The following is a 12,500-nucleotide window of genomic DNA, read 5'->3' as shown; positions in this document are numbered from 1 at the left end:
TACAAGCTGTGATGTAAAGGGGAGGAGAGGTACCAGTAAAGATAAACACAATGTCAGTATCAGTGAAAAAGCAGCCAAAAAAAATGTACATAACAAGCAATAAAAACTTCAATGGACAAAAGGGTTGAGAGCCATTCCATGTAGAGAAAAAGTAGCTTTACACACAGCCCAATATCCCTGGGAACATCACCCTAGGATAGCATCGTGTTTGTAACAATATCTGTGAGACATCAAAAAAAGTGGGTAGAGCACATTTCTTAGTAGATATCAATAAATTAGACAGAATTAGAAATCATAAAGTGCTAATATAGATTGTTGTTTTAATTCCTGTTTTTTCTGTATATGCTAAGTCATAAGTGACAAAGGAACTAGGCCAATGTATCCTCTGATAGATAAATTATCAGGACAGAAAGCTATTCGCATAGCATTGGAACCAGTTTCTCCCCAGAAAGAAAATACAGTAGTATGCTTAATAAATAAAACTTTGGTTTCTTGGAAGAATAAACCCACCCTGGGAGTCTGAGCAGTCTATTACTTAGCACATTAGAGACTCAGAATGCATGATGAATTGTTCTAATGTTCTGTAGATGAAGAATTTGAAATACTAGAAGATTGTAGACTTAGTTGTGCCAGTAAAGAAAAAAATACCAGCGCTGTTATTGGATTTCATTAAAGACACGTTTATTGAAAACATTACTGAATCATTTTTGAAAACTACAAAGTACCAGGCATTACTCTGAGTACTGAGACACAGCAGTTAACAAGACTGCTGTTAACTTGCCTTCATGGCACTTAGACTCTAGTGAAATAAATGTATAACCTAAGTGCTCCCCAGAGCAAAGGCTCTCAGCAACTTTGAGATCGAGACACAAATCCTAAGACCTGAGAGCACTAACCACTTGTGCTACCATAACAACAAAAGCGTAGCAGCAACACAAATTCCTCTCTGCCAGGCATGTCCTAGTTGTTTATACACGTCAACCACAGTATCTGTTCTGTCCAAAGGAAGCAGGTGGGTGGGCGTGGTAAGGGCTGAATCCCCCAGCCACCTCGACAACCATAGCCACAGCAGCAGAGGGAACATAATATACCTGAAACCATGAACTTCTAATGTCTCAGGGGAAGCCATAAATCTCATGTTAACAATATAAAAGTAAACAACATGAGGACACAACCAAACACTCGAAACACTCCAACAATATAGCCTGCAACAATTGTGACCTTTGCCTTGTTCTGCAGACTTCCAGACATCTTTTTCTCTCGTGCATACCTCATAGCTTACAAAAACATGACTCAATTACAATCTTACCAATAAATTGTAAGACAATGCTGTTATATCCATTTTATAAATGACGTGACGGAAGCTCAGAAAGGCCACAGAGCTCACAAACGTCAGAGATGGGATTTGAAACTGGGTCCACCAGCTCCTAGGCTCCCGTGCCATGTGCTACAGTGTCCTGTAGAGCAACCCTACCCTAGGAAATGCTATCAGGCTAAGGGAACAAATACAAAGACTTGGTTCAATCAGAGAAAAATAATTTCAAAGAACTTAAGACTACTTTTCTGTTTTCTACTTTCCTACCAACCTGTGGTTGATAGGGTCAGGGACCAGCAGGTGAGAGTGGAGAGGTAGGGAGGAGGGCGAGTACCCAATGGAGCATCTAGTAATATGTGGTTTCCTCATGCATCTCTTCTGTCTGTCCTTCCCTTTTCCTCCCTTCCATTCCCTTCCCTTCCCTTTCTTTCCTTTTTTCCCCTTTCCTAGTACCCCATGGTATGGCCCTGGTCCCCTGTGATCACATTGCAATGAAATTAATGCAGATAAGTTATATAGACAGAATCATGTACAAAACAAAGACATCAGAAATGTGGCTAGTCCAAAGAGGTAAGCCTTAGAGCAATTGAATTAAGTAAACTGTACCCATGATAACCTTAGATGAACGATCAATCTACACTCAAAGATGTTGGCCTGAAGAAGAAACTGAATAGGAAGCCACATAAATATTTTAGAGCTATTGAAATCTGTATTAAGAAGATTAAGTAGCAATACAAAAACTGACTGTGCAAAACGTTGTATCTTAAAGGCAGACTGTAAAGTGGAAACTACTTAATAATTGCAACCATGTTCATTCACCACACACGCATTAAGGGCCTGGCTCCCTATTGAGGAGATATGGCAAGTGACATGTGACAAGAGTGGTGCTGGGAGACCTTAGTCTTCATTTTCACTTAAAGTCTTCATGTTGGCACCTTCTTTTCATGAAATATTCTGATAAAAATGGAAAAGAGTACTTTTGGCTCAGTGGTTAGATCCCAGGTCACCCCAGGATTAGGTGTCTTTTTTAAGGAGAGGACAGAATGACTGTCTCCAGCCTCGAGAAGAGTCCCCAGTAGACAGCAAGTTTATTCTGAGCAACCAGGCCGCTGAGAAGCTGTGCCTCAACCTGAGTCATTCATAACTTTCAGCAAGTGAGAACCTGGCACTAAATTTCACATGAACTCTGACAAAGCCAATATTTATATCTCCAGCCTAGACCTTTCATCTGAATCTTTAAGTTGAATAGCATCCCACTGCCTACTTGACATTTGGACTTGCTTATCTTGACCGTCTCAAAAACTTGAGACGTTCCTTTCCCCGCCCACTGTCCCCTCCTTCCACTGCCTTCCTCCTCTCAGTACTTGGCAACTGCCTTTGTCCAATGGCTTAAGCCAAAAACCTTGGCTCTATCCTTTACTTATCTTTCTCTTGTATCCTATGTCCAATCAAACAGCCAATCTATTGGTTCCATCTTCAAAATATATCCAGAATCTGATCACCTCTCGCCACACCCAGCACCACCACATTAATATGTCTGCCAACATATCTCACCAGGATTATGCAGCAGCCTCCTAGCTAATCTCCCTGCTAATGCCCCTTGTCCTTATAGTCTTTTCTCCACAGAGCAAGCTCAGCAAGAGACACACTGAAAACTAATGTCAGATTATGTCTCTTCTTAAAACTCTCCCCTGGCTGTTCCATGTCATCTAGAAGAGTCAAAGCTCAAACTCAATCCACTGCAAAGGCCCATGCTCTGCAGCCCCTCCCGGCCCCCTGCCTGTTCTCTGACATCAACCCCTGCTCTGCTTCTCACTCTCTCTACTCCAGCTGCACTAGATAATCATGGCCTGTATCTCTGCCTGCCATCCTAGGCTTTTACTCGCTGATCTGTTAGATGGTCTTTATCCTCTCTGAAGCTCCAGGAGCAGGGAGACTGTGCTCTGGTACCTGCTGTATCCCCAGTACCTGAAACAATGCCTGGAACCTAGTAGGTGTTCAAGAAATATTCGCTGAATGAAGAAATGACAGAGATGGATGAAAAATTTCGATATAGGTGTTTTTAGCCTTTAATAGGATGCTCATAGGTTCAACACATAAAATGTCACACTGTAAATTAAAAATAGGTACATGAGTTTTTATCTCTGTGTGTCTCTTTTAACTGGAAAGATTAAAACTGGTCAGAACTACTTACTGGTAGCCCTGGAGATCCTTCAGCACCAGGAGGGCCCGGGTCACCTTTCTCTCCAAGCCAACCAGGGAGCCCCAAGTCTCCCTTAGTCCCCTGCCTCCCAGGAAGTCCTGGGGAGCCAGGGAGGCCCATGGGACCAGGCTTGCAGGCACACAGTCCTTCATTTCCTAGGAGGAGAATAAAAGTCAGCTTTGTCATATTTCCTGAATAAAATCCCCAATAAGGGCTTTACTCTAGAAAGCCAGTAGCACAAATGAAAAACAGAAAGAGTCTGATGTGCACAACTCTCGTGGCAGACAATTGATGACCCATGACGTGGAGGCTGGTTGTAGCATGGGGTACTGTGAGGTATCTAGGCATGGGCACAGTATTTCTAAAAATGGAGGGGTTTGTTCCTTAATAAACTCATCCCGACCAATTCTAGGGGAAAAACTGATGTCCAATTCTACTGAAGAAACTTGAAAGAGAAGAAAACTTTTTCTTTTTAAAAGTTTAAAAATCTCTTATTTGGTTACGACTGAAGAAACTAAACCACATTAATTGATTAGGGCATAAACTTAGGGCATAAACTCTGAACAATTAAGGAAACAATAATATGTGAAGGATTATTGACTGCATTGCATATTACAATCGATAATTCACCACAACACATTTTCTAATCATCAAGATTTGGGGTCTTAAAAAAAAATGTCTCAAGGTAGTCAGACTAGTCTTCTGTGTTTGTTTCATACCCACCTGACGCAGTTGCCCTAAAAGGTTCCAAACAATTTAGAGTGGAGAAATATAGAGTAATAGGCATTTGATGAGTCTGGGAAATATGGATCCCACAGAAAGAAACTGAAATAAATATCAATACTATCCTATCTCTGCCATTCTCAAAGAATCAAGACGAGCTCATGCACAAAGTCACTATTTTTTTTTTTTTTTTTGAGTTGGTGTTTCACTGCTGCCCAGGTTGGAATGCAAATGGCATGATCATGACAATCATAGCTTGATCTCCTGGGCTCAGGTGATCCTTCCACCTCAGCATCCCAAGTAACTGAACTATAGGTACACATCACCACACCCGACTAATTTTTTTTATTTTTTGTAAAGATGAGATCTCACTATGTTGCCCAAGCAGGTCTTGAACTCCTGGGCTCAAGCAATCCTCCCCCTTCAGCCTCCCACAGTGCTGGAATTACAGGCATGAGCCTCTGCGCCCAGTCCCAAAGTCACTATTTTGAAGCACATTTGATGGTAGGTAAATGTTTCCTTCATATTCTATGATATAAGGATTTGACTTTTCAGTGACATGGAGAAGTTCGGCATTCACAGGGGAGTGACTAAGGTGAATAATAAATCTGGATAAAATGCCACATTGTACATGTCAGAAATGCCCCAGTCCTCCACATGTGGTTGTCTTCTAGAAATTCTACCTTTGCTGTACTTGCCTTTTTCTCCTTTTGAGCCTCTTCCTCCTGGAGGACCCACTTTGCCTTTTATTCCTTGTGATCCAGGGTGTCCAGCACTACAGTATATCACTGCATGGGGGGGGTGGGGAGAGGGTGGGCAGAAAGAATCACATAATTTTGGCAAATGTCTTCTATAGGACAAGCATCTCCAGCACTCACAATCCTTCTCCTTATACTTTCCTTCTCAGCCCCCTTCTTTGCTCCATTCTTTTTCTAGGATTATTTCTGTCTGAAATAAAAGTATACATACATATAGATGATGCAACAGTTATGACATGCTTCTGCTACCATAATCATTGATAAAGCCTTCCTTTCTCTCAGCTCCACATTAGTGCACCATAGAATAAAGTAATGGACAACAAAACAAACAACAGGTAAACAAAACAAAGCTGGTAAACAAAAAACCTGAGTCGGTGTATGGCAAATATGTTTTTTCCTCTTCAATTATCACTCATTAGCTAATGAAAGACATACATAACAGGACTTCTAAAAGCAAAATTTCTGAGATATCAGGTTAAAGAAGACAGATTAAAACAAAGCCAGTAAGTTCAGCATTCTCCCCAAATCCCAGTAAGGTAAAATGATATTGTAAAAAGGAACAAACCTGTAGAATAAAGGAAAAGGGAGAGGAACCATCAGCCAAATAATGTAAAAGAACTTAGCAGACCCTCAAAAAGCTGAGTTTGACACAGGTAATGGGGAAAGCTGAAAAAGATCCTAATTTATGTCGAAATGTGCCCCAAAGTTCAGGAATCTGTACTTCTGGAAGAAGAATAACAGTGAGGTCCCAACAGAATGATTTGCTCAAAAAAAAACAGTTAGACTGGAAGACACCCTTCCTGAAAATTGCAGCAAGAAGAAAAAGAAGAAACAGACAATGATCTAAGACGAAAACTTTTTAAACAGGATATTATTAAAGTAGCAGATGAGGGAAGGCATTTCATCCCTGAAACATGAAGAGCCTGCTGCAAAAGAAAACATTAAAAGTGAACAACAACAAAAACTAACTGGAAATAAATATATATATATTTACATAAAATGATAGCAGAAATTTAAAAATTCAGAAGAATTGGATGATGAAGTTGAGAAAATCTTCCAGAAAGTATCCCAGAAAAATAAAGAGGTAGAAAGTAATAGATAAAGATTTTTTAAAATAGATTTTGTTAGAATTGGTTTCCTAACAAAAATAGAGTACAGAAAGAAAAAAAAGAGAAAGAAATAGAGGAGAGAATGTCTTCAAAGAAGCACTTCAGGTTAAGTGTGGTGGCTCACACCTGTAATCTCAGCATTCTGGGAGGCTGAGGATTGCTTGAGCCCAGAACTCACATTTACAAAAAAATTAGCAGGATATGGTGGTGAGTGCCTGTACTCCCAGCTACTTGGGAGGGTGAGGTGGAAGGATCTCCTGAGTCCAGGATGTTGAGGCTATGATGAGCCATGATTGTGCCACTGCACTCTAGCCTGGGTGACAGAGTGATACTCTGACACACACACACACACACACACACACACACACACACACACACACACACCACTTTTAAAAATTATTTAAGAAATAAAGGATATGTGTTAAAACTGCCCACTGAGTGCCTGCCTGCCTGCAAGCAAAAGTAAATGAACCCACACAAAGGCAAATTAACGTTGAACTTAAGACACTGCAAACAAAGAGGAGCTCCTATAAGCCTCCAGAAAAGAAACAGATTTCAAACAAAGGATCAAATATCTGAGTGTTACTGCAGTTCTCAGTTGCACCACCGGAAGCTGGAAAACAATAAAGAATACACTCAAAATTCCGAGGGAAAAAGATTTCCAACCTAGGATTCTATACTCAGCCAAACTATCAATCAAATTCCACAGTAGAATAAAGACATTTTCAGATGAATAAGATCTCCCAACAGTACCCTTTTATTTACACTCTTCCTTAATGAGGAAGTAAACCATTAAAATAAATGTAAGTTGTGGAAAATAACAGAACCCAGAGAAAGAGAGAGGATGAAGGAAATTCTCAGGATAATGGTGAAAGAAGGTCTCAAGACAGTAACCTGACAACAAATCAAAAGTCCAACCTGACCTAATTTGAACAATTCAAAAAGTTCCAGGAAAGATTTATTCAAAGAGATAATATTGATAGACTACTTGATGAATTAGAGAATACAATGATAAGATTTACATAATTCTGGGGGATCTGAGGTTAAATTAACAATATATTGAAAACCAAGCAAACACACAAAGAAAACAAGACTACAAAATGTGCTTGAAAAGTAATAGTGATATACTATTACATGACTCAGCTAGTGAATAGCATTTATGTAACCATTCAGTCTAAATACTGAAGATTTATGGCACCAGAACCATGGCAATAACTGTAGTGTGGGTTGTGGGAGTAGAAAACCTGCGTGTGTACAGTGGGGTGGTGGTGAACGTGGGATAAATTTGTCTTTTGTAGACAGGAGTATAAGATGATGCTCAAACTGAAAAATTAAGAAATAGTAACACAAGTATGTTGAATGGCAATAAAGAGACAAAGGACAAAAGATTCAGCTGCTTGTTATGAGGCTTGTTGTGAGTGTGTTGAAACAATTTCCCCTGGGAAGAAAGGATTAGGAGAAAGAGTAGTCTGGATCTCAGCTCTTCATAACAGGCCTGTAGAACGATTTGACTCTGAAACCAAGTTTAAGCATATTCAACTCTGATAAAAACTAAAACTACATTTAAAAAGCAAAAATTGTATTCATTTACACAATTTTAACCATTCACACTTAAACTCCTAACCAAATAATTGCACAAAATTTAATTGATATGATAACTCAATCTCAGTTTACTTCTTTGTAAGAGAGCTTTAAGATTGCTAGCTTGACTCATGAAACATTATATAACTTTTAAAAAATGTTAGAAAATTATACTTCCTCAATGACACTGCAAATATCAAATGTGGTATCAATGCTAATGAATGTGAAGGAGGAGTGCTTACCATCTGATCCTGGGAGTCCCTGAAGCCCTGGTGCTCCAGGCATGCCTGGTGGTCCTGGACTCCCTGGTTTTCCTGGAGCAGTATCAGGTCTTCCAGGAATACCAGCTGACCCTGGAAGCCCAGGATGACCAGGAAACCCTTGTGGCCCAGGGGGCCCTATCATGCCTGCAAGAGAAATCAAGAATGAAAATCATATATACTCTCAGAGTAAATGTTTCTGTAGAAGAAATGATAATCAGTACATTCTTTCTTAGGTCATGGAATTTTTTTTAAGGAAAATGGATGAAGTTGGAAAACATCATGCTAAATGAAGTAAGCCAACCACAGAAAGAGAAATAGTACATGATCTCACTTATTTGTGGAATCTAAAATAGTCAAGCTGATGGAAGCAGAGAGTCGAATGGTGGTTGTTAGAGGCTGGAGGAAGAGGGGAACTGGGTGATATTGGTCAAAGGGTGCAAGATCTCAGTTGCGCGAAATGCGTAAGTTCCAGAAATTTAATGTACAGCATGAGGACAACAGTTAACAGTGCTCTATTGTATATTTAAAATTTGCTAAGAGGATACATTTAAAATTAAATCTTCTCACCACCCCCACACAAAAATGATAGCTATGTAGGAATGACAGATATGTTAATTTGCTGCAATGTGGTGATTATTTCACATTGTATATGTCTATTAGAACATTAAATTGTAGGCCTTAAATATATATAATTTGTGTATGTCAATGATATCTCAATAAAGCTGTTAAAAATGTTCTAGATGACAGTTTTCAGGAGTAGGAAAAATATATGATATATTAGATTTGCTTTTCCAAAAAGCAGATTACGAGTCATAAAACAGGAGTTATATCATAATGATCTGAATAAAATACATTAAGCAAAAAAATGTAGTTCAAAAATAATTTAACATCCCAGCCATTAAAATGTCTCACCTCCTTTGAAACAAACACACAGGTGTATACAAACAGGTTTGGAGAATCCAATTTTCTTACCCTTCCCCCATTCTTTAGGGTATTGGGGAAGAAATATATTTTATTTAATTAAAATTATGATTTTTTTCAATCTTTCCACCTTGATAAGTTGGTTAGAATAATCTGAATAACCATGCTAGTACATTTTGGGCATACTGGGTAAAAGTGTAAACTCACATAATCGTCTATGTGGGACATAAAATACCTTTCATAGCAGCCCAGGTTGGTGGAGAAGGATGGAAGTGCCAGACTTGAGCCTGGACTCTTCCTCTCTAGCCACAGGAACTTAAGTAGGTTACTTAACTTGTTGGATCCTCTGTATATACCTCCAGAGGCTTGTTACGAGGATTAAATAAAATAATCCATGTAAGGAGCTTAGTGTAATATCCAGCCATAGCACATGCTTAGTGAATGTTCAGATGTTCAGTGTGTTCAGATGAGGTCAAAGTGAGTAATGCAATAGCAGGTAAATCCTGCTTCCCTTAACAGCTTACTCTTCTTGCTTAAAGGTAACTGGAAGACTTCTTATGAAAATGAATGCTTTTCATAGCTGCCTCTTCCTAAGCGTGCTGGGTTCCAAAATCTCTGTGGAAGACTGCAATTTTCAAAGACGGCCACCACAGAAGTTCTGCCTCTTATGCTTGGGTAAAACCTTGACATTTCCCTATCAAAAGGTGGAGTATTTCCTCCCCTTGAATGTGGCTATCAGAAAAGGTGATCCAGCTTCTCTGCCTTGTGAGGTCTGGAGTCCTGAGCTACCATGTAAGCAATCTTGCTGCTCCTCCATGTTGTAAAGAAGTCTAAATCAGGTATAAATACCACATGGGGTGGCTCTGAGACCATATATTGGAGAGAAATGCCCAGCCTGGTCTCACCTTCCAGCTTCAGCCCTTATGAGACTGAGCCACAGTTGCTCAACCTAGCCCTTCCTGAACTCTTGAACTGCAGAAAGAGTGAGGAGTAACATACTGATTCTTGTTTCAAATCACAAGGTTTTGGGTAATTTGTTCAGCAATGGATAACTGAAACCCTGTCAGGAATCAGTAATGCAACATGCTGGCTATCATTATTGTGTCCACGTGTGCTGAGGCTTCACATATATTTGCAAATATTATCTTTACTCCTCAAACAATCCTGCAAAGGTTAAACCTTATAGATAAGGCACTGAAAGCTTAGGCCAGAAATTAGTAACAATGATTGCTAACATACTGAGACTTCACTCTAAACTAGACTGTATTCCAAGGACTGTATACATAATATTTTTTCAACCCTAACAAGACTTCGTTTTACAGATGAGAAAGCTGAGGTATAGAGAAGTTCAATAAGTACCCAAGATCACACAGTTTGTGAATAGTAGAAACTGGAATGTTTCCAACTCGCAGTGTAAATTCCTAAATATTTTACTATTCTATATTATGCTGTATGGCCTCCACTAAGTGACAAGGTGGGCAGTGATGACAAGTGTCTGATTTTAAAACCCTGCTGATCCCATGGTAAATACTGTAGATAATTATCAAATAAAATATGTATAATAAAACCTGTATACACTAGTGTACTTAGAACAGAATGAAAATTTTCCCCTGTGGATTTGGCTGCCATCTTGTCTTCACGACATTTCTAAGACCTGACTTGGATTCTCTACAATTAGTCATTGAATGAATCTGGGCACTAGTCACTGCCTTGCCTCAGGGCCCAGGAGAATGTCTAGCCATCTCTAACATGGAGAATAGGTTACAATGGATGTCATGTCCCAGCCTTGACCACCCAATAGTAGAGCATGAAATCAATAGAGTAAGTTGTGGTCAGCATTAACATTTTTTTAATATTCCAAAAGGAATGAAAAGAATAGAAAATAGGATGTATCACATACCAAAAAGTTATTATTTTGAGAAATTTGTGTCTCAATCAGTCTGGGCGACAGAGTAAGACACCAACTCAAAAAAAAAAAATTGCATTTACTCAAGACTTTTCACAAGCTTAATCAAGTCTCCTGGGTTCACAGACTGCTAATCTCTAAATTTCTATTCCTAATCTTACTAGGAATATTAACCAGCACAGCACCTGAGAGAGTTTAAAGTTCTTATACCAATAGGACTCTTTCCAAGGCTTTTAATCAAAAGTAACTGTGACCTATAGTTTTCTTGCTTTTAATTTTACTTTTTGAGGCAGGAGGAGTCTTATTTTTTAAGTAAGAATGAATCAGAGGTTTTTTTGTTTTTTTTTTTTTGGTAATCCTAATTTTGATTTCCACATTTCATGCAAGAGATTTAAGTTGGGAACTAGGTGGATGAATTAAATTTTACAAGTAGATGTCAACAGGGAGAGCCTTCCAGAGAGTGGGAAAACGTAAGAAAATATTCCAACCCTAGCAATGATTTCCAGATCTTATCTGCATGTGATAATTTTATGGGAGGCCTATTATACATATACATTCTTTACAACCCCCTGCAATATTGATTACTATTTCTGGGGTGCAGCCTGGAAACCTGTATTCCTTCCAAATTAGTGATAGATTGGTTTAAGTTCAGTGGTTCTTAATCCTGACTACATAATTAGAAATGCAGGGGTGTTTTTACAATAACAGATGTCTGGGCCCATTGCCCAGAGAGTACGACATTCTTGGTCTGGGGTGAGCACAGGTATTTTTTTTAAACACTCCTAAGGCGATTTTGATATCTGCTAGAATTCAAAATGGCTAAAAAATAAAATAAAATAAAACAAAACTGCCGCTGTGGATGATGATGTGAGAAATCTGGCACACAAAAGCCAGGGTATCCATACCTGCACAGGCTTCCCCTGGTCTGCCCGGGAGACCTGGGGGACCAGGTGGTCCAATGGCCCCCGTTTCTCCATAGTGGCCTGGGAACCCTGGGTCCCCTAAGGGTCCTGCCAAACATAATGACATGTGAATAAACAGACATATGTTTGCATTTTAAAATTCAAACACAATGACTTTTTGTAAGGCTTGGTAAAGTCTAGTTAGGAGACTCTTGCAGTTTTTTTAAAACCACATTTAATAGAGTATCTTAGATTTGAACTCTTTTGACCTCACCTCCTCTGTAGACACATGAACTTTGAGTTGAGCTCTCTTTGTCATTGATTTAGGCCACTCTTTTCTTGGCGGCAGCATCTTGATAATTGTTAGTCAAAGGGTTTCAGACAATTTTTAACAAAAACGAGATCGGCCACAGTGGCTCAAGCCTGTAATCCCAGCACTTTGGAAGGCTGAGGTGAGGGGATTGCCTGAGCCCACGGGTTCGAGGACAACCTGGGCAACTTGGGGAGAACTTATCTCTACAATAAATCAAAAAAATTAGGTAGGCATGGTAGTGTACATCTGTAGTTCCAGCTACTTGGAAGGCTGCGGTGGACAAATTGCCTGAGCTCAACAGGACGATGCTGGGGTGGCCATGAGTGTGCCATGGCACTCCAGCCTGGGCTGCAGAGTGAGACTCTGACTCAGAAAAAAACCAAACCAATTGAAAAAAAGTTCTTTCTTCAGGGTGACATAAAAATCCCAGCATACAGCAGACATACTGAAATAAAATGTGTTGTCTTAGGTTGATAGAGACTAAGATGAACATCTCTGCCTTCACA

At 39.4% G+C, this 12,500-nt stretch overlaps 1 protein-coding gene across 1 annotated transcript in view; it reads right to left on the bottom strand.

Annotated features, from left to right (window-relative positions):
• Nucleotides 1-12,500, bottom strand: part of LOC103259283 (collagen alpha-4(IV) chain) — a 141,276-nt gene that overhangs the window by 69,153 nt on the left and 59,623 nt on the right. Inside the window, exons 19-22 of the mRNA XM_008056966.2 lie at nt 11,685-11,789; nt 7,932-8,096; nt 4,940-5,029; nt 3,510-3,673 (exon numbers count right to left, since the gene is read on the bottom strand). Coding sequence (XP_008055157.2) covers nt 3,510-3,673; nt 4,940-5,029; nt 7,932-8,096; nt 11,685-11,789 — 524 coding nt within the window. The remainder of the gene's footprint in view (nt 1-3,509; nt 3,674-4,939; nt 5,030-7,931; nt 8,097-11,684; nt 11,790-12,500) is intronic.

This window comes from Carlito syrichta, unplaced genomic scaffold, assembly GCF_000164805.1.
Source record: "Carlito syrichta isolate Samal-C Ts95f unplaced genomic scaffold, Tarsius_syrichta-2.0.1 Scaffold302584, whole genome shotgun sequence".
In the NCBI taxonomy this organism is placed as follows: Eukaryota; Metazoa; Chordata; class Mammalia; order Primates; family Tarsiidae; genus Carlito; species Carlito syrichta.
This window is presented reverse-complemented; position numbering and strand designations above follow the sequence as displayed.